The following is a 25,949-nucleotide window of genomic DNA, read 5'->3' as shown; positions in this document are numbered from 1 at the left end:
AGTGAGATAAAAGTATATAAAAAAAGTATACAAGTATAGGTTCACAGACTTTGGGTTATAATCCAATATTGCCTTATTAATGTTGCTGATCAAATTGTTTCAGCTTTCACTACTGTAAGTTCACGTCCACTTGAAATACTTCCATTATTTCGTTTTTGGAGCATTTCTTACTTTCTGGCATGTAAAGATGCTCTAGGCTCATCTTGTATTTTGCCTGTTCCAGCCCTAGAATTACGTATTTCTCCAAGAACTCTGGTTCCTTTCATTGGTTCCAAAATCTGGATCCTGGTTGTAGGTTTAGTTTTAAAATGTGAAATTATGTAACATACTTTATTATTTTTTTTATTATGTAATATACTTTAAAATTGGAGAGGTAAAATGGTCTGTAGAATTTTAGGGTACGTTGGATTTATTCACTGCGTAATAAAGAGCCTTGAGGGGTTGAGTTGAGACATCCGGTTTACATTTTCAAAAGATCATTGGCAACTGTAGAGAACGGACTGTAGGAAGGTACAAGTGGAAAGAGGAAGGCTAGTTAGTAGTATCACAGGCATCCAGAGAGCTGGGTAACTGATACCAGGATGACTGCAGTGGAAATGAAGATAAGTGGGTGGATCTGAGATCTATTTAGGAGAGTCAACAGAACTTGCTGATGCTTTGGATGTTGAATGAGAGAAAGTGAAATAAAAATAAATACCCTGGGGTTTAAGTCTTGAGCATCTAAGGTATAAAGTGTTATTTGCTGAATCAGGGAAAACTGAGGCAGTTAACTTTTCAAGCCTGTTTTCTCATCTACAAAATGGGGTTAAGAACATAAAACTGGACTAAATGTACGGCAGAGTCCCATCACATACGGTATTTTTATCACATTTTTAAACCAAATCCTTTCATAATGCTTTTATTGCAAATCACAAACATTTTAAAAGTAGCAAAATACATTCCACACTGTATTCCAGATTATATACTTTTTCTAGGAATCAGATCCAACTTCAAGTAAAAATATTTGCTTAGTCTTTTGACTAGCTTTGTGACATAAAATTTTCAATTAGTTCCTTTCATTTTTTCTAAAATGGAGATACTAATATCTACCTCATGTTGTTGGGTGAAGATTCAACATGCTGCATTTTTAAAATCTCATTTACCAACACACTGTCCAATCATGAAAAGGTGGTATTATAGTTAACTGTACAAAGTTTGACTTCCATTTAACTTTCCAAGTCAGAGCAAACGCTCCATATTAAAATACCATAGTTAAATAGGCTACAAAGCTTAAAAATTTTTACAACTATCCCAATGTTAAATGATTAAGTTCTACAGTCTGCGATACCTATAAGATTATCACCATGTGCCCAAAGTTAGGCATGGCTATTCCTTAGAAGTCTGAGACCCCCAAGGCTTGCAGCCATAAACTGCAAATCAGCCATCTCTAAGAGAAATTTTAGGAAAGCCCGCCTTCAAAAATACTTGGATGCAATAAACTTTTAATCTCATTTTCTCAAATTTGTAGAAAGGGAATAAAATTCATGGAGATAGCAAATATTCTGAGGAGCAAGGTGGTAATACCAGACGATTGGATTAAATAATCAAAATACTACTTCTTAAAACCATCAAGCTTCAGAACTTCATGGGGAGGCTTTTGATTGAGGATCTTCTAGAAATAGATTTAACCTGTTAAAGTTATCTTTTCCTCGAGTCTTCTAGACTTCTTTTCTAATGAAAGGAGCATCTTTCAGTGACTGCCAAATATCACAAAATCGAATCGCTAATTAAAAAAAAAAATTTGGTACTTTCCGAGGCAAAATAAATGCATTTGGATCTCTTTTCAGATAGCAACAAAGAGGATAAAAATATCCGTTTGAGTGCCTTCCACTCTAACCGAGTTTGGGAATAAAGGACTAGTTCTTCAAGAGCGCAGGAAAAAAAATAACCAATTCTTCAATTCTCAGGAAATCAGCTATATAAGGGCAAATTCACCGTTTTGTATTAAAAAGTGCTCTCCCCCCCCTTCCTCCTTTTGACCCCAGGCCTTGAAAACGAGTTACTGGGCAAAGGGAAAAATGGAGAGGGGGGGTAAAAAAAAAAGTTTTTGTTTGGACATCCTTGTACAGCTTGGCCCGATGAGGGGGTCCCTCCATTTGGCGGGAGTGGGTAGGGGTAAGACCATGGAAATCCTGAGGGGTCGAAGAGGTGGCCCCTCAGGGCGCGGGCCGGGTGGAGGAGGCGGGAGATAAGCCAGCAGGATCTCCCGCGCCCGCCAGCAAGAGTGAGGCGGCGAAAACCCGGGGAAATTGCCTGCGGACCTGAGGGTGCGGGGTAAACACGGCAAAGGGGCGCAGGGAGTGGGGCTGAGGCACCTGGCCAGACCCCGGGGGCCGGCGGCTCGCGAGCCCTGTCAGAGCCCAGGCCCCAAGGTGGGGGAGGGGAGGGGGCATTTGGCGCCTCTTCAAGCGGGGTGGGGACAAGGCTAGGTAGATCCTGAAAGGGGAATAGGGCGCCCCGAAAGGCCGAGACCTTCACCTCCTTCGGAGCTGGCGTCCAGGTTCCGCGTGGAAGGAGGGACCCGGGCCCGCCACCCGCCTCGCACTTATGGCCTCCCCTCCCTGAGCCCCAGCCTTCTTTTCCTCCTGCCCCAGGAACCGCCGCCGACGCCCGCTCGGCCCGGCCCGGCGTGGGGTGCACGCCCGGACTCGGGAGGGGGTCGGGTTCGGTCGTAGCTGCTCCCCAACCCCGCACCCCCTTCCTGGAACGCGTGCCCCCCGCACCCTCTCCTCACTCACCGTCTGAGGGGCGAGGGCGCCCGGCGGCTGTCAGGGCGCTGCAGCGGCAGGAGCTGGAGGGGGGCCGTGGGGAGCAGCGGCAGGGGCGCTGGCTCATGCCAGTGAAGTGGGGTCTGCCTCAGGTGAGGAAACGGCTACCACAGCAGAACACCCGGTCGTCCGCTTCACAGAACTATATCTCCTAAAAGGCGCCAGCTGGTACTTTTAAAATCTTTGAATTTGGTGCCCAAATCCGTACGGCCCAATGGGGTGCGTTGCTCGCACGCGCGCTCCAATAGGAAGGCGGTGGGAAGGGGCGTCCTCACCCACGCCCAATTGGAGGCTGCCGAGGCGGGGCCGAGCTGTGAGGCCCAACCTCCCTCCTTCTTCCCGGCTCCGCGCGTCCGGAAAGATGCAGAGCAAGGGGGCGGGCCTAGGGGCGAGGCCTCCGAGCGCGGGGAGGCCGCGGCCAGGCCGCACGTGGAGGTAGCCTACCACGCATGCGTGAAGCCGCCACGCTTCCTTCCGTCTTGGGAAGAGGTTTCCTGCAAGTCCTAATTTCATCCTGAAGGCAGCTCCGGCTTCTGTCTGAAGATCTCCAGTGGGTACAAAGGGTAGCCGACTTTCTTCGATCAGCACACAAGCGGATGTTTGGTGAGCGGCGACTCCGCTCGTCCGGGAATCCAAACTTTCCGGAAGACGAGCCCACCCCCCAGCCCTTCTTAGCCCGCCTCTCTAGGATTTAGGCGCGCTCCTCTCTCGCTCTCAGTTTCGCCCCTCCTTCTGCCCTATGCGTTTGCGCAGGCGTCTGTGGCGGGCGGTGGCTGCAGAGTTGGCGGGGTGGCGCTTGCGCGCTGGGGACCCCCACGTTTCTCTCCCGCGGAGGAGCGGGCGGCAGTGGGTGGATGCGCGTGGCTTCCTGCGCGTATGGCGGGTCTAGCGGCTGGTATGGCTGGAGACCTGGGGCCGCGTCTCCCAAGGGCCTTCCCGCGGGGGTGATGGTGGGACAGTCACTTCTTTCTTGTAAGCGTATTTATTTGTATTTTCAGCCACAGTTCTTCAGCCACCACTGCTTTGTACGGACGTTAAGTTTATTAAACTTGTATCTACGTTTTTCTGGGTTTTTGTTTATTTACTTCAGGGTCCAAACGCAAGAGACAGTAGTCCTGCAACAAAATAAATTTATAAAACGTCCTGCCATAAGAGTTGCAGTTCCCACACCCTAGGGCTGGAGGCCTCAAGGCAAGGGAATGGGTCGAAGTATTTATTAAGTCTTCGATGACAGCTGGCACCATATTATTAGTCATGCTGAACTTTTCAGAGTGTGCACTTAAGTGGTGAGAGTACATTCCTTGCACTCAGCTTTGTGGCCACAGCCCAGTGAAGCCACGGGGTGTAAGCTCCAAAAAGCCCTCTCCCTCTTGCTTTTCTGCAGCCTTAGGGAGAGTTAATACTTGACTTACGGCTAAGCGTTCAGTTAAATTGGTGGCAAGTCCTGGTGAGGCAGGGCTGAGATGGGGTGAGTTCTGCAAGTGCTGGGTGGATCCGCTTTGTGCAGAATTGTGATAATGAATTCATCATGGTGTTTTGCATTACTTTTCATCTTTTAGAATGTTGCTTTAAATTAGTATTTTTCTGGATTACTGAAATTTGGGCATCCCCTTAAGTTTTGCACCTTAGTGATGGTGTCCCGCTCGCCTGCCTTAGCCTGGCCTTGGAGCTAGGCCTGGGAGATAGAGGGTTGAAAAGACAAAAGTCCTATCCTTCAAGTTTACATACTAAGGGAAAAGAAATTGAAGTTACCAATTTCAGTGCAGGAAAAAGCAATATAAAACAAGATAATGGGGTAGAAAGTGGGCAGTAGGGGCATTGAGTAATGACTTCGGGTGGTCAAGAGGGCTGAGGAGCTTTGAACCAAGATCTGACTATTGAGTGGGCAGTGCAGAGATCTGTATAATAAGCAGAGGGCAGAGATGGAAAGTGCTTGGCTTGTTTCAGGGCTATAAGGATGTCTAGAGCGCATTGAGCAAGTGCAAGAGTGGGAGATTAGGTCAGAGAGATAGAAGCCAGATCCTGTAGGATTTTGTATGTTTACATGTGGAGTTTCGAGTTTCTTCTGATTACTGTGGTTAGTTGGAGGGATTTCAGCCAGGGAGTGATTTGTTGAATGCATGTTAAAACTATAGTAGCTTTTTGTCTTCTAGGCATTTTTTTTTTTAAAGATTTTATTTATTTATTTGACAGAGACACAGCGAGAGAGGAAACACAAGCAGGGGGAGCGGGAGAGGGAGAAGCAGGCTTCCCGCGGAGCAGGGAGCCCGATGTGGGGCTCCATCCCAGGACCCTGGGATCATGACCTGAGCCAAAGGGAGACGCTCAACGACTGAGCCACCCAGGCGCCCCTTCTAGGCATTTAGTAAATGTTAGCCTTTAAGTCTCACAATAACCTTGGCATTATTTTCATTTTTGATTGTGCTTAGAAGTGTAAGTTAATTCTCACAGAACTACACAGCTACTAAGCAGAAATTCCAATCCCATTCTGCTTGATAACTATGTACTTTCCTTTGTGTTATACTGAGGAATGGTAGTATTTGCTGGAGGCCTGATCGTTTATAGTACATTTTCACATTACTTCCCCATTTGGCCTTAGAGATCATCTTTATTCCTCTTTTATTTTCAGATGTAGACAAATGCATGAAATTTGAGGGGAGGAAGGGTTTTCATTAAATTAATTGAGCACCTGGACTATATTGGCTTTTAACCACTGTTTAAAAGATATTCTCCAGCAGTTATTTATTTTTTCAGGAAAAGGCTAAGATATATTATTGGAAAAATTAAAATTATTGTAGCAATATAAGGTAATATACATAGCTAAGCATATTTTATTGCATACTAGAATAGTTTCTGAAAGTCCTTTTCAGGCTATTAAGTTATTTAATGTTGATTTTAATTGTTAGAGGCTTAATTGATTATTATGAAAAAAAATTTTTTTTAAAGATTTTATTTATTTATTTGACAGAGAGAGACACAACAAGAGAGGGAACACAAGTAGGGGGAGTGGGGGAGGGAGAAACAGGCTTCCCGCTGAGCAGGGATCCTGATGCAGGGCTTGATCCCAGGACTCTGGGATCATGACCTGAGCCAAAGGCAGACGCTTAACGACTGAGCCACCCAGGTGCCCCTATTATGAAATATTTTTAGCTGACAACTTGTTCAGTGGGTTCATGACCCCCTGTTAATTCATTTTTACTTATTTTTTATTTTTTTAATTTATTTTCTTTTTTTAAAGATTTTTATTCATTTGACAGAGAGGGAACACAAGTGGGGGGAGTGGGAAAGGGAGAAGCAGGCTTCCCGCCAAGCAGGGAGCCAGATGCAGTGCTCGATGCGGGCTCGATCCCAGGACCCTGGGATCCTGACCCGAGCCGAAGGCAGACGCTTAACGACTGAGCCACCCAGGCGCCCTCCTGTTAATTTCATTTTTAGTGAGAAACGTAGAAATGGCCATTTTGAATTTTAGTAGATGTCAATAGATGTATGTAACCTCTTTCTTCCTGTACATTAATATCAGAATTGTTGAGTTTTTAGGTACAAAATGAAGCACAGAGAGAGTTGCCCTCTTTCAGCAAATTCTTATTGCAGACCTATAGCATGCAAGACATCATAGAGTATCTGGAAATAATTGGGATATGTTACCTGTGCTTGTGCTTACTATCTGGGACTGCCATCTAATAGACATAACAGATGCTCAGTAAATAATCTTTGAATAAAAGCATCATGAGCATAGAGGGGAGGAGATAAGGGGTATAAGATTTAGCAATAATGCAACACTGGATAAATACATCACGTTACATTGGGAATTTTTAGAGAACAGAGACATTACTTTTATATGCCAGGATAAGGGAATAATCTAATGGACAGGGTTTCTTAACTTCAGCACTGTTGACATTTTTAGTCAGATAATTTTTTGTTGTGGGGGGCTGTCCTGTGCATTGTAGGGAGTTTAACAGCATCCTCAGCCTCCAACTCCTGCTGTCTCCAAACATTGCCAAATGTCCCCTCCAAACATTGCCAAATGCCCCTAGGGACAAACCCCTAGATGAAAACCAGTGCTGTTGGGGATGTCTTTTAAGGGACCAGGGAGGAGGGTAGCATGGCATAAGGAACATAATGGGGGAAAGCTTAAATGCAAATGCAATTATCAGAAAAAATGAATTTGATGTGACATAACGGGAGTGGTGAGTAAAATGGGCCGATAATGGAATGATGCTGGATATGGATATGGATGTATTGTATGCACACTTAGGAGTTAGAGCTTTATTTGGAACACAGTAGGAACCTATTAAGTTGTGGAGTAAAAGAGTGACAAGATCAGAGCCTTGGTTTTTAGGAAAATGAAACTGGCAGTTATGCATGTGTAACCTGAATTAGAGAGCAGATAGAGAGGATGCCTGGAGAGGTCAGGGGCCCATAAAAGTAGTCCAGGAGAGAAGTAATTCTGGACAAGAGTAGTGGTAATAGAATCAGTGAGGATTATTAGAATGTTTAGGAGAGTAGGATTTAGCAATAAACTGCATGTGAGGAAGAGGAATCAAATACGACTTTTTTCTTTTTTTTTAAAGATGACTACGTTTTAAATTTGAGAGAGAGGGAGAATGGTAGTGCCATTAAGGAAGCGGAGATTACACAGTGAGAAATGGGTTATGGAGGAATATAAGTTAAATTTTAAACATAGTGATTGTCTGTTTATGCCTCTTCAAAATTGCTATTCCAGCTGAATGAGTTTTGATTAACTGCTTTTGTAGGCCACTTTGAAATTAAGTTCTGTTGTTTTTTTCTGAACAATATATCAGATTTGTAGACAAATACTTTAGATATAATTGCCTTTTAGGCATCTGTTTAGTGCCTATTGTAGCATAATGTTAGGTCCTGAGGAAACAAGAACGAAGAAAACACATTTTTGTCCGTTAATGAGACAATGTGAGAGGTCTGGTGGTACATGCTGATCTGCTCCCTGACCTAGGAATAACTTCTTTAGTGAAGTGGAAGCCAGTGTCAGTTCACAGACCAGAATCTGCCAATTACTCTGCAGGTGTTCATAAAACACCTACTGATACATGTCTTACATTGTTAGAATTACCTAGGTACTATGATGATTTCTAACCAGCTGTGATGTTCTAATGGACAGGAAGTTTAAAAATTGATCGAAAGCTCTTTTCCACCTTCATTAGTACAGCGCTCACACCTTTTCCCATGGGACTGGGAAAGGGGGTGTGGAGACGGATAAGGGGGGAAATAACTAAACTTTTAATAGCTTCTCTTGTTTACAGAATGAAATCCAACATTCGAGACTCTTCATAATCTCAATCCAACTTTTCTAATTATTACCTATTAGAAGAGGTCAAGAGAAATTAAGTAATAGTACGTGGTAATATTTAGTAACATGTAGATACGTCCTTTTCATTCAAAAAGGAAACCAAAAGAAACTGGGAGACGCAGGTTTGCATGGGCCTTTTGCAGGACAGAATATGGTCTAATGAACAGGTCCTGCTGTGTTCTTGAGTTCTGTAGGTCACTGAAAGCCATTTTCATCAAATGTTCTGGTGAAGGTCGAGTGCCTTTCGTGAGCACAGTGTTACAAGGGAGAGGGATTTTTCTCAAAATCAAATTCTCTGATGTATTTGATAATCTTTGGCCAGCTTTAAAATTCTAAGAATAAATTAGCAAGATAAAATTACTCTGAAAGCACAAAGCTCTAAAGGAAATTTGGCTAATTAATACATTGAAAAGAAACACATTAGCCCACAATAATATAGTTTTAAATCTATGTAGTATATATGCTTACAAGGATTCATATTACTGTAGATTCCAACAAATAGAGAAAGGCATGCAATTTGGGGAGTTAACTAAATGTCTTGTAATTCTTTAACACTTTAATCATACAGCCTTAATAATTAAATCATTTTTTTTTCCTCTGGAAAGCCTACCTTGTTGTAACTACTATAACTTTAACATTTATTCATTATCTACCAGGTAGAGCTCTTCTCATAATTGTAGTCCTTCGTGTATCTCATGTTTTCAAAAACTTGAGTCAGCATTTCCAACTTTTCTTCTTTATGGGATAACGGACTTTTCCTACAGTTTTCTTTCTTCTTTTCTTATCCCCTTTCCTTCCCCCTTCCCTTCCCTAAACTAGTTGAATTTACTACTCTTCCTTGTAATGAAGGAGCACACACACCCTGGCAGAACAATGGGGTGTCTCCTGTTTATCAAGTACAGTAAGTACTAAGTACTCAGTGTTCCTGTCAACACCAAGAGGTCTTTTACAGCTGTGCAGCCTCAAGCAGACATTCCCAGGCTTCCTTTCTCTTTAGGCCCTAATTCTCTGGAGTCTGTCTTCTCACAGAAGACCTAATCATAACCAGGAATCCCATGGTGGGCGCCTGGGTGGCTCAGTTGGTTAAGCGACTGCCTTCGGCTCAGGTCATGATCCTGGAGTCCCAGGATCGAGTCCCGCATCGGGCTCCCTGCTCGGCAGGGAGTCTGCTTCTCCCTCTGACCCTCCCGACCCTCCCCCCTCTCATGTGCTCTCTCTCTCAGTCTCTCTCTCTCAGTCTCTCTCTCTCAAATAAATAAATAAATAAAATCTTTAAAAAAAAAAAAAAATCTTTAAAAAAAAAAGGAATCCCATGGTAAATAAGAGCCACTAAACTTCTTTTAAATCTTCTGATGAAAAAATACTGATGAAGATCATGCCGATTCAGCTTTAAGCGCACTTTAAACAGTAATTCTTCTCCTTTCACAAAGGTGAAGTCATTTCTTTCATCTGTCAGTGTATTTTAGAGAACCTAGTACATCTCAGCGCATCAGCATTCAAACCTGACTTACTTCATATATATTTTAATGAGGAAAGGGAGTATGCAAAACTAGCTGAGTCTTAAGCTCTAACTTCCAGTTTGTAGGAAATACTGTGACTTGAGGAACAAGTTAAATGCCACCCTAGTAGCCTGATCTTCTGAAATGAAAATTCAGTGCAAGGTCATGAAAAGGGGTGGCAGTTGGCAGAGCTGTTCTAGACTTAAACAATGTAACCACAGATTCCATGTGTGATCCTTAGTTGGATCCTGGTCTGAAGAAGCCAATTAAGGCAGCTGGGGAGAACTGAAGACATCTGAATTGGGTACTTGAAGATACTTGAAGATATTAGGGAAATACTGTGAATTTTGTTATGTGTGATAGATAGTAAATGATTAAGGAGGAGAATGTCCTTATTTTTAACAATGCAAGTGGAAATAAATAAATAATATTTGTAACTTCTAACACCAAGAAAATATGAAAACATATCAGTTACTGAAATTAGGTAACATATATCGGTGTTTGTGCCAGTTACCAAATTATTGCCTCTTGGCAACAAATTTACCCATCATTGCCCTACTTTGTGCTACCGCAGCTGGACCTGTGTCCTTTGGCACCATGTTGCTTTGTCAGTAGGGGGTGGTGGAAGGACATGTAGGAGGAAGGGGCTTCTCTTCTTGTTTCTGATCTGGGGCACAGCTGCCCAGGGTGCTCTTGGACCACGTGTTAACAGGGTGCCAAGATATTTAGTCCACGTTACTCTGGATGTTTCTGTAAGGGGTTTTTGGATAAAATTAACATTTAAATCAATGAACTTTGAGTAAAGCAGAATGCCCTTCATAATGTGGATGGCTTCATCCGAACAGTTGAAGGCCTGAAAAAAGACTGGCCTCCCCTGAGCAAGAGAGAATTCTCCAAGCAGATTGCTTTTGAACTGGAACTGCAGCCTCAGTTCCCTGGGCTCTCTGCAGCCTGCTCGCTCACATTGTAATTTTGAACTCGTCAGCCTCCATAAGTCATACCTGCCAATTCCTCCTAATAAGTCTCACACATCCTATTGGTTCTGTTTCTCTGGAAAATCCTCACTAATGCAGATACAAACTGATGCTTAACCCAATAGCAAGTTTTGCTGACACCCTGGGTGGGAGGCTGCTTGCTTACCATTCCAGAGGGTTTTCTGTTTGCAAGGCCTGATCCACCACCACTTGCAGACCAGCTCTGGCCCAGGGCAGCCCAGGAAACTTTTCTGTTAAGTGGACCAAAGCCACGCTCTCTCCAGTAGGCTTGATTCCACCTCTGGGGGAAGGGAAGCCCCTTCCAAAGGTGTTCTTCCCTTGGGTACTCTTTCTCAGTCTTAGTGTATGAGTTCACTCTTATCCCCTAATAGCTTATCCTATTACCAGTTAAAAATTCTTTGTTATCAAAATTATCCCTGTTCAAATTCATGGTATGGTTTCTGTCTCTTAATTGGACTTTGACTAATACAGTATTTATTATCATATTACTATTATGTTTGAGGTTTTTCATTAGTTATACCAAATTTGTGATCATTTATTAAACATTTTACATAAAACAAAGTACTGTTTTTGTTTGTGTACTTCTCATAGGAAGAGTCCAAAATATATAACCAGAGTCATGACTGTATTGTATACTTTTTTACTAATACCCGAAGAGAAGATTTATATAAATTATCTGTCTTAAAAATATACACATTACTTCCAGCTGAGTTAACTCATTTTTTTTTAAGAGAATGCTAGTGAGTATTTACACACAATGTAATTTGCTGTGAATTTTCATAAGCTATAAAAGTCTTTAATAATAAATCAATTTAAGCTTTTTTGGAAATAATTTCTACTAAAGATTCATAATCAGCATAGTCCTTCAAGGACTGTACGAGTTCATCCAGCAGAAACTCCCCTTGCATGAAAGTTTCAAGATCATGAAGTGACTTGTTTATTCTGTGATCTGTGACCCGGTTCTGTGGAAAATTATATGTTCTTATTTTCTCTGACCTTCCTTTAGTTCCAACCTATATAAAAAGATACGAGATACAGTTAGATTCAGGGCAACTAAACCTATAAATTTAACTTACCTGGAGATTAAGCTCTTGATTTATAATTTGAAACACAATGTAAGAACCAAGTTTTAAACATTTTGAATCCTCAAATAACATAGGAACATAACAGAAAAAAAAAGGAATACTGGCTTTAAAGGCCGACAAATTTGTAGCTGATCTTCTCTCTGCCATTTCAGTGCTCTATGACTTCAGGAATTTATTTCAACTTTAGTTTCCCTATCCATAAAATACAAACAAATAATAGCTACTACACCATGATGATGTAAACATACAGCCTAGCACAGAGATGGTATTCAAATGGTAGCTAAATATATACATATATATATATATATATAAAATCTCTGTGAATTAATCTGATCATTTTCAGTGATGACACAGTGATAAATTCCCATAAATTAATAAAGGGCTCTGTAATTATAAAAGTAAATACCAAATAGGAAGAAAGTAGTTCAGTTTGCTTTCCAAATTTCTTCCATAATTTTCAAAGGATTCAAAAATGGGAATTCCATATATCCTTTTTTAGTAACTTTGATTAAAAGTCTGAGAAAAGGGGGCACCTGGGTGGCTCAGTCATTAAGCGTCTGCCTCCGGCTCAGGACATGGTCCCAGGGTCCTGGGATCGAGCCCCGCATCGGGCTCCCTGCTTGGTGGGGAGCCTGCTTCTCCCTCTCCCACTCCCCCTGCTTGTGTTCCCTCTCGCTGTGTCTCTCTCTCTCTCAAATAAATAAAATCTTTAAAAAAAAAAAATAATAAAAGTCTGAGAAAAGCCCTTAAATATAGAAACCAGGGTAGGGATTTAAAATTACTATAAAACAAAGATAACCCTAGGTTGAGCTACTTGAATTGTTTCCTTATTTTAACAAATACATTGGAATAACTTTAACATGTATAAAAACTGGGTTATCTAAAAATACTTTTATCCTTTTAAATCCAGTTTTACCTGAACCTTTCTAGCACTGTATCTTTTACTTGTTTCTTCCTCCAGATGCATGCTGTACAGTTTGGCACGTAGCTTCTTCATAGCCATCTCTCTGTTTTTCAGTTGAGATCGCTCTTGTTGGCATTCAGAAACAACACCTGAATAGTGTTATGAGAATTATTAAAGAGTTTTAATAGGAAAATCTTCATTTATTATCAAGGAATACTCTTTTTCCTTCTTTTTCTTCTACCCTTATAAGGAGAAAAAACAGAACTCTAATAAAAAAGGAAGACTATTAACAAAAGACTTTTATAGGGTTCTTAGAAAACTGAAAATATATTCATATTGGAGGCAGACATACTGAACAATAAGCATTAATCATTTAATATGGATTGTTTTCCCATACCCTTAGCTAGCCACCATAATTTTTTTAAAGTAATAATTACTCATCACTGAACAAAAATAAAGTTAATCCTACTACTAGAGATAGTCACTATTCATATTTTTATGAGGATTTTCATCCATTTTTTCCTATTCCTGTTTACATACTATGTATTACATAGACATCATAAAGTTTAACTCGAGGATTTCCTCATATTTTAAAAAACAAAAACCTATCAGTCTGCTCCTATAAATCACTGCTGATCCATGGGAATTACGCCTATTTGAGACTGGTCACAGGAAGAGATTCCTGTATTCTTTCCAGGTAACAGAGTTTGCTATCCATATGCTCTATCACATGTAAATCACTGCAGTAATGACTGTAAAGCACATTTAGTGCTCCCTGATAGTAGACGGAAGATGTAAGAAGTATTTAGACACAGCTCCACTGCCTGTCCACGGTCAGAACTGCTGGAGGTTTGCGGGTGGACTTCACGGAGAAGCAGGCCTGGAAGTTAAGTGCAGCACTTTGCAGGTGAGCATGTTTCTAGGTAGTGAGTCCAAGCTTTCATTTTCTCAAAGGAGTCTATGTCTCCTCCCTTCCAAGAAGGCTAAGAAATAGTGATTTAAAGCACTTTCTGATAAAGAAGAACCTATGATAATGACTTCATTCTGAGGATTTTCTTTTATTTATTTATTTTATTAAATTTTTAAAATTTTTTTAAAGATTTTACTTGCCAGAGAGAGAGAGAGGGAGAGTACAAGCCACCTAGGTGCCCCTATATTTTTTTATTTTAAGTAGGCTCCACACCAACGTGGGGCTTGAACTCACAGCTCTGAGATCAAAAGTCACATGTTGTACCTGACTAAGCCAGCCAGGTGCCCCGGATTTTCTTTTAATAGTGATATTTACTAAGTATAAGCTTCAGGAAGCTACCTGGAAGCACTCTCCACACCTTTTCTTCATGGTCACCAGTATGGAAATTCTCTGGGCTTAGATCCCTCCGTCTTCCTGGCTTTGCAATTATCCTGCAGAGTTTCATCTAAGGATTCTAAATAAAGTATTTAATAATAATATATACTATAATAATAGTATATATTCTGGTAATTAAGGATCTATTACAGTGGAGAATTAGTCAAGTTATTCAGAATTTGATTTCTTTCTTCAAAGTTTTATGCTGAAGGGATAAGTACATACCTGTTGGAAGATGAACTATCCGGACAGCACTGTCCGTGGTATTTACATGCTGTCCTCCAGCTCCACTGGCTCGCTTAGTATCAATTCGCAAATCTTTTGGGTTAATCACCAGATTAATCTATACACAAGAGGAAATACTGGGACTTAAAAATATCACATGTATATGAACTGTTCAAAGGCAAGAACTATCCATTTATAAGTATAAATACATGTCATGTATAGAATTAATAGAAGATTAAGAAGGTTTTAATTTTAAGAATATAAAGTAGTTGGAATACCGTTTTTAAAACGTCTATTTTTTAGAAGAGTGGTGGATCAAAATATAATACAAAACAAAAACAAGCCCTCCAAATCCTCAAAAACTAGACTTCTCTGTAAAATTACCCTCTCCTTACCACATGAACAGAAGAACTTAGTTAATATTAGAAATGGGAATACAGGAACTAATGTGAGCTTCTGTGGATTATTTCTGAGTTTAAAAAGACAACACGGGAAAAAAACAATGCTAGTTTAAGAACAATGGGAAGGCTTATTTTGTTTAATTTTAAATAAAGGAGGACTTAAACATATTTGGAGGCAGGGGAGAAGCACATGAGAACAGCACAGGGCAAAGCCAAGAAGTCATACATACACTGGGATCCAACATCAATGTAATGCTCGTGTTACGTCTGGAGCACTAGATTTAAAAAGCTCTGTTTCATGAACAGCTGTGGACCCCCTGCGACACGTCCACAACCCTGGCAGCAGGCCTCCTACCATTCATAGGCCCTCAGTGTCTCCCTACATGGCTCCTTTGTACGGCCGCTAGAACCATTAAATATGGACTTCAGCCCATCTTCTCCTGTAAACCACTTCCATCTCTGACATGCTTAAACCAAAATGACTAGGATCTAGATGTGGCTCCTGCCATGTATTCTACTGCATGCTCTTCCTTAACTGTTCTGTGCCACATCTAGGCTTTACACAAAAATTAGATCTAAAGAAAGGAACTTAGAGTCAAATAGCACCTTTCCCCCAAATTAATAGAAACCCTCAATTAAACTTCCTTTTCCACCAGTCATTCATACTTCATCCTGGAAAAACAAGTCATATATTTCTTATCACTTTCAGCAGAAGGGATGGAAGCAAAATAACTTTTTTTTTTTTTTTACAAATACATAAACTGAGAATTTGCTTGTGAGAATGAAGTGTATTCATTATAAGCACTGTAACAGTATATTTCCATTTTAGTGTGATTGGGTTATGAAGCAGCAATTCTGTTAAGTAGTTACCCTTGTTAAAACACGACTCCTCTATTAACACTGGGAAAGTCAGACAAAGCAAAAATTGTTACGAAAGTGATCAGTAAACCCTATTTAAAGTAGATTAATAATGTTTCTTCTATAGAGATGATCTCAGAATAACTACTTTAAGCTTAGTGGTGGAGAAAAATTAATAAATAGTGCAACATTAGGTCCTTTATACATCTTTATAAATTGTTACCATCTGTTGTGAAATCACACTTTTTGGACCGAGGTAAGAGATTATCCAAAAAACCCAAAATACGTGATGAAGGCCAAATGATAAGAAAAGGAATTTAGTATTGAATATCAGTTTAGTAAAATGAGTTGTTACTATGGGGGCAGTGCTGGGCCCAGGATTCCAAAGAGAGACTGTGATGCCTTACCTCGGTTGGTTGGGGTAATATGGCTACAGTCATGGTGCTAGTATGGATGCGGCCTTGCTTCTCTGTCTTTGGCACTCTTTGTACTCTGTGCACACCACCTTCAAATTTCATGTGCTTATAGGCTTCTAAACCCCCAATGCTGGCAGATGCATGTCTAAGGCCACCTTGAAAATATTGGGAAAACAGAATTATTATTCTTGTGATTTATAAACAACTGACCATCACTTCCACCATCTTGAAATTACATTGAAAAGAGCTACGAAACAATAGAAGCATACAGAATGTAAAACACATTGAAAACCTTAGCAAGTCCATGATATTCAGTGTTTTAATATTTAATACCTTTATTGCTAATAACCACTAAACATAAAGCATTTATGGTATTAATGAACTGATTGAATAACATGTCTAAAAGGCCCCTTTTAAAAGACCATTAATCATTTAATGGTGAGTAGTGAATGACTAACATCTTATAGACCACTTCAAAATTGGCATATTTGTATTCAAAATTATTAAGTAAATGATGAGCATAAAATCAGGTAAGCTTCCTTATCAATAAATTCTAAAGCTTAGTCGTAGTCTTTCCAACCCTTATCCTAGTACACATGTAGATAAACTAAATCTGTACTCTTCCCAAAACGACTTAAACAGTTTACTGACCTATTTCACTTGGAAAATATTCCAGGGTTTCAAAATGCCATCTTTTAAATGCAGCATATTGCTGATACATATCAAACATCTCTGAAGTAAACAACATTGCCTCCTGACCCCCAACTCCTGCAGTTACCTCCAAGATCAAATCATTTTCATCTGTTTCTTCTGAGGGAACCAAAAGTAAAATAATCTGTAAATACAAAAATATCACCCCTCCTATAATTAGGAATTATTTAAAACTTAACAAAAAATAAAGCTAAATGATTAGATGCAGGATTTTAAATATTGTATTAGTTTCTCTAAGCAAACAGTATTGCTGATTGCTCTTCAACTATCTTGCCAATGAGAAGCATCTAGTAATGCATAACTTCTATAAAATACTAGTGTAACAACTATATTATAAATGCTGTAAGGTCCAGCTGAAACTTATATTGCATTGCATTGTTTTGTTTCTTTTTGATGTTCATGTATAATTTTATGTCAATTCTCTGTTCAGTTAATTAAGAGTTTGTTGTGAGTAGGACACTATATTGTGTAGAATGCAAAAGAAGATTCTAACTCTATCCTTCTGAAATCTATAGCTTACTAAAGCAGAAAAGAAAAAAAAAACTCTCACATTGTATCTTCTTAAGCTTCTTTAATTTGGAAGAGAACATATGTCCTTTTATTTCACAAAATTAGAAAATGGGTAGAAGGCAAGTTACATGAGACTTTTCACTTCATAGTGGAACTTTCCCTCTGGAATGGGTGGTAAGGACATTAACTTTTGATGAGTCCATTATCTGATTAAAGACAGAATCTTTAAATTAAGCTCCCTCTTTTCTGGGCTCCTTTCTCACCTTGCCATGTCCTTTTACTTATATCCTCAGAGATAACTATTGTAAATCTTTAAGCTCTGGTTTCCAGAATGAGCAAAGAGTGGTTCTTATTTAATATAATGATTAGTATTCATCTAAAGCCTATAGATTCTCCTAGATATAAAACCAAAGCACCACAATTCAGTTCTAAAAGCCCCAGGGCCCACTCTAGGCCTGGCACTCTAATAGTGCCAGAGACACAAACGTAAAGAAATATTCCTGCTGCCAAGGAGCTCACTATCTACCACTCCTCCATAACCTCTTCTACCCATCGTCTACCCCCACCCTCACCTCTCTTAAATAACCTAAAGAGGGGGCAGATATAATACTGATATTTATTTCATTACTTTTCCAAAAAATCCTATCAACGTTGAGAGTCACCTTTTTTTCCACGGCTCTCCAACCCTTTTGGTATGATAAAAATAGGACCACATGGAGTATGCTTTTTCCTGCTTTAAAAAAGTTTATAATTCTAAATAATAACAAGCTACTTAGTTCTTGAGTTGTTTTTATAAACTTCTAATAAAATTCATTAGAAGTAATAGCACAAATGCTTTATTCTTTGCACAGATACCATACCTGATGCTTCAGCTGAGTGATTTCTTTTTGACATGAGCTTATTTCATTCTCTGCAAGTTTCCTTAAGTCTTCATTTTCATCTGCGAAAATAAAGCAGTAGGTTAAGTTTTCCTTAATGTCAAACTGCCAACAGAATTCAAAGTCATTATTTTATTATTATTGTAGCTGAAGGGAAAAATAAAGTGTCTTTCTTGTCCTTTAATAACTGCCATTAATTAAAAGTGCCATTTTATGCATTAGTTTTTATTTATTTTATTTTATTAACTTAAAACAAAAAACATTTTTCCTGATGACAGAAGTATAAGTAAAATAAAAAATAAGAATCTACAAAAAAATAAAGAAGCTATTAAACTATTCTATAATTCTACCTCCATGAAATACTCATATTAAAAAATACGCTTTTAGTTTTCCAACTTAGACTACTAACAAATATAATGAGTAGTTAAACCAGAAGGGGAATTGAAGGTTCCATCAGTTAAACCACAATGGAATTAAAAAATAGAAAGTTATTTATTGTCTCTTTAACAAACATTTCATTAATATAAAATAAATATCCACCCACGTATTTAGATCCTGCCTCATGTTCACAGAATGTTTACATGAAGTACTTCCCCCCGCAACTCGCTTTACTCCTTTACTTCATCTTTTGAGTTTTCATTTTTATCTTACAAAATATACCTTCTCATCCCTCTATCCTATGGACAACATGCAACCTACAGAAAGGAGAGAAGAGAAATTTTTTTAGCTCTTACACATAGCTGTCTTTGAGCAGCTCACTTTGGTGAAAGATCGGACTGTTCCAAAGTATCAGTTTGTATGTTTGTTCATTTATGAAGATCCAACTATGCTGGGAATTAGAGATGATAATATGTAAGACCTGCTCTCAAGGCAGGGTTTTAGATAATTTTAGTTTCTTTATAATTTTCTAGGGGAGAAAAACAAAGAATAACAACCTAAAACACTAGGTGATTAAATATTAAAATGGTAGCACACTAGATGATTGTTTTTGTGTTTATCTTGGGGATGGGCAGAAAATGGAAAGAAGCATTAACTCAAGGAGAGGTAACAACACAAACCGTGAGATAAGCAATGATGGGAAGTGTTGGTGGAAAGGCAAGATATTATTCTGGCAAGAATCTGGCATGGAAGAAATTTGGTGAAATGGCAAATGGGTTGAAACAGAAAAAGGAAAAACGAATTCTAGTCCTAGTTCAACCACTAAGGTTCTCTTAGGCCAACATTGACAATTTCTCTGAGTCTCCATTATCTTGAGAAAAATGAAGGAGCTGGGCTGGATGACCTCTAAGGTGCCTTTCAGTTCTGAAGTGCAGTTCTTCTGTAAGGCTAAGCAGATTGGAATTAAAGTCTAGAAGTAATTTAATTTTAATACTACATTTTATTTGTTAAGCCAGTATACCCAAACCATTATCATTTCAACATGTACTTTAAAAATATTAAAAATTATGTTTTTATATTAGGTCTCTGAAATCTGTTGTGTTATTTTATCCTTACACTACATCTCAATTCAGACTAGCTACATCATCGGTGCTCGTCAGCCGTATATGGCTGCTGGCTCTAGAGGGTTTAAACTGAGTAGTTATTTCTAGGCAATGGAAATACACTAGTCCTTTCTCATTCAGTATTATTAATCAACATGTTTACTGGGCACCTATCACAGGTAAAAGGGTCTTTTTCTCTTCAACCTTTCAAGTACCGACTTGTTGTCACCCCCTCTTTTCCTGTCCAAACTTCAGGCGATTAAATGCCATGTTTATTATTTCTCTTGTTAATTCTCATTTACTTCTCAAGTTCTTACACTGGATTTCATAATCGTATCAATAATACCATTTTTATTAAAATCACCCATGACAAAATTGCCAAATCTAAAGGCTTATTTCAGTGTGAGCTGAAAAGGTGAGCCCTTTTTAAGTCAGGTATCAACAATCCCTAACTTGAAATTTTAGTTGGTTTTTATACCTTCATTTATCTTGTTCAAGGTCCCAAAGTTCTGCTTGTTCTTTCTTGATCTTTTATAACTTCCTCCTCTGCCTGCTCCTCAAATACTATGTATTTCTGTCTTTGTTAGCGTCTTATTTGTATCTCTAACAAATTCTTCCTGAGTACTCTCATCTGCTTCCAAGCTTTACCTTATCAAGTATATGCTGAGAGTTCTCATATGATTATTCAGGCTCAGTTTTTCTCCTATGCCAGTAGTTTTTTCTCCTAGACCATGATCTTTATCTGAATTTCTTTATCTGAATGTCCTTATAGGTACTCCTAGCTAAATATGGCTGCCTGTTCAGCGCAAAACATCTTTCTCCTAAAATTTACCCAACTTTTATATTCTCATCTTACAGTACCACTCACGTTCTGAACCCAGAAGCTTAAGACTTTTCTTAGAATTCTGGCTCTTCACCCTTCCCAGGACATAAGCCGCCAAATGCAGACTATTGTTAGAATGTCTTGTTGGTGAGGTCCCTGCTTACCACCACCTCTTCCTTGGACTGTTTTAACAGCCTCCTCACTGGCCTGTCAGCCACTGGGGTCCCTGGAAAATACTCCCAATCCATCTTCAACACTGGGGCCAACATTAATCCTTCTTTAAAAAGATGTCACTTCTCTGCTTAAAAACATGTGCTAACTTCCCACAGTCTGTAAGAACAAATCCAGTTTCTTTGTCAGGAAGGGTTCTTAACTGTCTTTCTGGTTTTAAGTTTCTATTACATTATTGACACCCACACCTACTCTGTGCTCCTGCTATATTCTAATCTTCCAATTTGGTACTTTCTTCTTGCAGGTCACCTCTGCCTTCAGTCTCCTTCTCTTGCACTGTCTGGCAACCTCCTGTATTCCCTTCAAGATCCATTTAAATGCCACCTTTTGCTTTTTATAACATTGCTCTTTATTGCAGAAATTAAAACAAGCACTTATCCACTTATATTTTTACTTCTTAAACATTGCTTTTCTTCACTAGGCTGTCAACTAAAAAGTAGTTCCCTATTTTTTTGGTAATTAGAGGTGTCTGACAAAGTAACTCAGGAATTGCTGAATGCTATTTTCTATCGTTATATAAAGGTGAGTTGTGTTCTGCCAGTAACAATTTTCTAACATTCTGTTTCTCTATAGCTTGATTTTTAAAATATTTAAACCTTAAATCCACTTGATTTTTAAGCTTGGTTTAAGCTATGAAACCAATTTAATTTTCCCCCAAAAGTATTTTTCCCAATACAGTTAATTCTTTTTTCCACTTTGGGGCATCTACTTTTTATCTTAAATCACTTAATTTAGATGCTCCTTACCTCTCACCTAGACTATTGCATTAGTCTTCTGTTTTCCATGGCATCTGCAATCTCGTTCCAGGTTGCCTTTGAAACTACCTCAGATCAAGCTTTCTAAGCAAGAAAGCCATTTCTAACGTTCACTCCCTCAATCTAAAAGCTTCCACTGGCTCCCTTCTGCCAACAGGATAAAATCAACCTTTTTAGATTAGTATTTCACACCCTCACCCTTATAAAGTGTTTCAGCCTGCCACTCTCCATAATCTTTCCCCTTCCTTGGTTAACAAAGAGTACAGTGATTGAAAGCATAAGATTTGGAGTCAGTCCAATCCAAACTCCATTCCTTAAAAGCTGTTTAGCCTGAGCAGTTATTTTACATCTATGCCTCATGTTCCTCTTCTGGTGCGTGAGGCTAATAGTACCTACTTCATAGTTTGGTATGTGAACTGGATGAGTTAATACATAAAAATAGTTTAAGAAAATTGAGCCTGAATAATAGAGTATGGTAAAAGATCAGTAAAGGTTAAACTATTCTTAGTATCCTCTAAGGGTGGACCTTTATCCCTGCACAAGGCCTTCCCAACAAGTTCTCCTTGCTTTCCCTAGGTGTCTTTTCAGGTATCTGTTCTCACGTTTCATCTGTGGTATTAATTTTCTCTCCCTGAATACACTGTGACCCTCTCTAGAGCCATGCTAGCCAAAGGGAGGTGTAGAAATGCAGAAACTTAGGACCCATCCATGTTTGAATGCACACCAAATCACTGAGGAAACTTGTTAAAAACGCCAATTTCTAGGTCTCGGATTCTGAGTCCAAAGTCTGGCTATGCACCTCTCTTGGCACTATCGCAGGTGGTCTCTTTACCACTCTTTGAGAAACACTGCTCTCAAGCCCGTAACAGAGACAGTCCCTTACTTGTCCTTGGTGAGCTAAAGATCTGCCAGACGGCAGGCAATCAATAAACTTAAATTCTGTAAAAGGGGGCGGAGCATTGTGTCAAGGGACTATAAGGGCTCAAACAGGAAAAGATGGGATGAGAATGCACACAACGATGCCTTGACCTTTGATTTAAACCAAAAAGGGTTGCAACTGAGTAAAGAACTTCTAACTCGGGGAGGTGTGAACACCTGACCAGGGGCATAGTGGGGAAAAGCAAACGAAGAGTCAAGAATCGGCTTTGAATCCCGTTCCCCTGGGCCCGGCCCTCACCGTCTAGCAAGTGCTCGGTCTCCTGCAGCTCCCGCTCCTTTTCGTTCAGCAGTTTGGCGGCCGCCAGCAGCTCAGACCCCCTGACCTGCAACTGGGCTTCAGATCCTGCCTGACGCTCCAAGAAGGTCCGCAAGGGCCCGCCGCGAGCGAACAGCTCCTCCAGCGGCAGGCTTCCGCAGTTTAGGTGCCGGCGGGCCGGGCTGACAACCTGGCGGGCCCACAGACACCGAGCAGCACTCCGAAGAAGCTGGGACCGCATAGCTGAATGGCAACCCCCGAGCTCGACCAGAGCCGGAAGTTTCGGATGGCGAATCTCGCGACACCGCGCGGAGTTTGGAATCCGGCGAGAACTGACCGTGACCAGCCCGGCGCACGCGCCAGTTTTAAAGGGCCTCCCGAAAGCCTCGGTGGGAACTTCGTGGCAAGCATTTAAACGCCTTTTTATTCGCGGAGGCCGGAAGGGGGCGGAGCGGGAAGTGATCCGAGTGGGTCCCGGAGATCCCCGGCTCATTTAGAAGCTGGGTCGGAAGCGCCTCCTTGAATGTACTAGGGCGGTGTGTTGGGCAGGAAGGGGGATGCTGAAAGTTGCCACTCGGTTTTCTGATCTCGAGGATTTATTTCCCAAGCACTGAATGAGGATCTCGAGTACCGCAGTGGAGGGTAGTGTAGTCCGCTAGCGGGGTTGAGGTCACAGCCACGAAAGTCCTTTCCAGTACCAGCCTGGCTTTTCGTCTCCAAGAGTGATTTTTAGGACGGGCATCGCTGTGTGTTTACTCCTCTTCCTTTTTTCTGCTCATGTCTCTTCGACGGTGGGTAAGGACGGGACTAGTCTACTCGAAGGCAACCAGGAGAGTGATTTCCCCAAATCTGCTTTCCTGCCTTTATGTGCCACGAAATTTACTTGCTTTCAAACGACTTTCTTCCTCACCGAGTCTCTTGCCCGTCCATTCTCACTCCGAGTTATCGTTAGCTACTTTTTAAAAGAGATTGAGTGATTCCATGTTCCAATAAACCACAGCGCAGCAAAACCTTCAGAGTCCCGCCTTCGGTAGCCCAACCTCCATCTGCCTCCAAAAACCTTGAGATAGCGGATTGGTGCCAGGCATACTGAGGTTTATTGGTATAACGCTTTGCATTTTTTCAAAAGAGCTTTTCACAGCCCACCAGAGGGATGGATATGGGGGTATAAATATAACCAAGACAGTCCTGGGGATGCAAGGGCTGACTCAATCCGGGAATTCCACTACCTGACTGGTTTGCGCAGTGTACTAAATGTTTTCACTGTTGAGAGAGCTGAAATACTGAACACTCTTGCAGTTTTGTTTTTTAAAAAATCAAATGGTAAATACGGGAGCCCTTGGCAAGGTTAAGTCATCCCGAAGTCGTCTAATCAAAACTACTGAGGTTTGGTATAAAATTCTTGGAAGATGAGCTTGCATTATCTCTTATTCACTCCTTAGCTCTACATACAAATGCAAAGTGAAGTGGAGGAATGAGATGACTCTCCAAATTATATAAAGCAAAAATAGATTTTGCTACTTAAAAGCTCCAACTGATTACCTCAACTATTCGTTTCACTTTCTGTATTCAAGCCACACTGCTTTATAAAATCGTTTTTCTTTAAGATAGTGGTTGAAACCCATTTTAATTCTGATCCGAGTATAGAACAGTACTGATCAGGTCGTTTTTTAATCTTTATTAGAATTAGCTATTTCCTAAGTCTAAACTCTGAATTTTTTTTAAACCATAGACATGGTGGGAGTCATTTGAACACAGTATGTTAAATTTCTCAGCTGAATTCTCAAGTCATTTCAAGAATATTATTTATAAAAGGTGAAAAAACCTGATGGAACGCTGTGAAGAATCCAGCCAGAAATTATTATATTCCCTAAGATGTATAAGCAATTTAAGTAATATAAATAAATGTACCTTTTACTCCTATAGTGTTACACCAATGAGGAAACAGTAACTTGTCTAAGGATACATTGGTGAATTCTTTATTAATTCAAAACATTTTTAAAAAGTGTAATGCATGTGCATTTTACAATAATATCCATAGGTTTCCACAGTATCGTTAAATGAAAACAACTGTAGTTTGATTTACTTTGAAAACTAAAAAAAAAAAAAGTGTGAGACTTCTGAATTTCCTTACATTATTGTCATGCTCAAATTCTATTATTACATATTGAAGATTCTAGCATTTTCAGGAAGTCTATTATCTGTACATAGGTAAAATGATAAAATAGATTCAAGGACGGGGAAATAAAAACCCAAAACAACTTAAATTGGAGGAAAAATAATCTAGATTATCTATTCAATTTATAAGTACCTACAGTTATTCTGACACTGCAAAATAACCAAGCATGTGTCTCAAGTTGCATTCATGCATTCAAAATTCCTTCATGGTCCACTATTATGACTGGACTACAAAATATGGATATAGATTATTAAGTACAATGAACATAGTAGCAAAAAACTGCACACATTCAATATGATAAATTTTACAGAACCAACACATTGAAATTATTTTTTTATATTTAGCAAACACCCTAAAATCATATACAAGAAGCTGTATTTATGACAAATAGGTTAAAGCAAGGGGGAAAAATCAAGTCTTTTACCTTATTTCAATAATCAGCGTTCATTGTTCTGTTGAGGGCAATATGGAAAAGCACTCAACAAAATGATTACTGATTTAAATTACCTCTTATGACAATTAAACTAAAGTCTTTGCTATCCAAGGGATGTAAAGGATAAAGTAAAGATAGTTCAAGGGAAAAAATTCACTTTCACCTCCATTAAGTGAATATTCAAGCTAACATAGTTTTGGAGTTTTATTTTCCCATTGCACTGTATTTTCTCCATGGTATTTGTTAGCAGTCATTTAATGGAACCTAATAGCAGTACTGAGGAATCTGCTCAGAATTTTTTTAGCTCAGCTTTAATGTCCAGTACATTTACCTCTAATATGATCTCTTAATAATGTATTGCTTTACAGTGGTGAAACCTAATAAACACTACCTCAACCAGATGATCAAGGTCAATATTAACAGTGATAAGTCATGACGGTGGTATGTACCTCTGATACCATGTGATATAAATGGCACTTTACTTCTGTGGTCTTCCAAAAACTGGTTAACACCTGTCTAGTCATGGGGAAAACATCAGACAAATTCCAATTAAGGGACATTTTACAAACTACTAGACCAGTACACTTCAATACTGTCAAGGTCCTCAAAACCAAAAAAAGTTTGAGAGACTGTTGCAACTAAGAGGAACTTAAGAAGACAGGATGACTAAAGATTATGTGTATCTTGAATGAAATGCTATAACAGAAAAAAGACACTAGGTAAAAGCTAAGGAAATCTGAATGAAGCATGGACTTAATGCATCAATATTGGTTCATTAGTTGTGACAAATGTCCCAATGGGTGTACAGTATATGGAACCTCTCTGTGGTATCTTCACAATTTTTCTGTGAATCTACAACTATTCTAAACTAAAAGGTTTAATGAAAAATTTT

The 25,949-nt window shown here is 39.6% G+C and overlaps 1 protein-coding gene across 7 annotated transcripts; it reads right to left on the bottom strand.

The window, feature by feature from the left end:
• Positions 1-9,821: 9,821 nt before the first annotated feature.
• Positions 9,822-24,218, bottom strand: MTRF1L (mitochondrial translational release factor 1 like). 7 transcript variants are annotated; one of them, XM_032407623.1, is made up of 8 exons: positions 22,428-22,517; positions 18,695-18,789; positions 17,943-18,022; positions 16,513-16,696; positions 15,853-16,016; positions 14,187-14,304; positions 12,629-12,765; positions 9,822-11,640 (listed from the first exon to the last, which is right to left on the bottom strand). In XM_032407623.1, exons 2-8 carry the CDS (start codon positions 18,696-18,698, stop codon positions 11,440-11,442), a joined length of 888 nt encoding a protein of 295 aa, XP_032263514.1. In that variant the 5' UTR covers positions 18,699-18,789; positions 22,428-22,517; the 3' UTR covers positions 9,822-11,439. The 7 variants fall into 7 exon arrangements, with proteins under 7 accessions (XP_032263514.1, XP_032263517.1, XP_032263515.1 ...); XM_032407626.1 differs by having other exon boundaries at positions 16,513-16,671; XM_032407624.1 differs by having other exon boundaries at positions 18,695-18,784.
• Between the last annotated feature and the right edge of the window lie 1,731 nt (positions 24,219-25,949).

The sequence above is a fragment of the Phoca vitulina genome, unplaced genomic scaffold (assembly GCF_004348235.1).
Source record: "Phoca vitulina isolate PV1807 unplaced genomic scaffold, GSC_HSeal_1.0 scaffold9, whole genome shotgun sequence".
Taxonomy (NCBI): domain Eukaryota; kingdom Metazoa; phylum Chordata; class Mammalia; order Carnivora; family Phocidae; genus Phoca; species Phoca vitulina.
Note: the sequence above shows the minus strand (reverse complement) of the source record. Positions and strands in the feature narration are given on the sequence as shown.

What these genes read in the sequence shown, in the direction of transcription:
- MTRF1L (XM_032407620.1), bottom strand. Translation starts at nt 22,938, where the DNA reads ATGAGCCGGGGATCTCCGGGACCCACTCGGATCACTTCCCGCTCCGCC. An exon ending in TCACTCAGCTGAAGCATCAG is followed by an intron (nt 16,697 to 17,942) that starts GTATGGTATCTG and finishes TTGTATTTACAG; the next exon opens with ATTATTTTACTTTTGGTTCC. An exon ending in ACAGTGCTAGAAAGGTTCAG is followed by an intron (nt 11,641 to 12,628) that starts GTAAAACTGGAT and finishes CTTTTTATATAG; the next exon opens with GTTGGAACTAAAGGAAGGTC.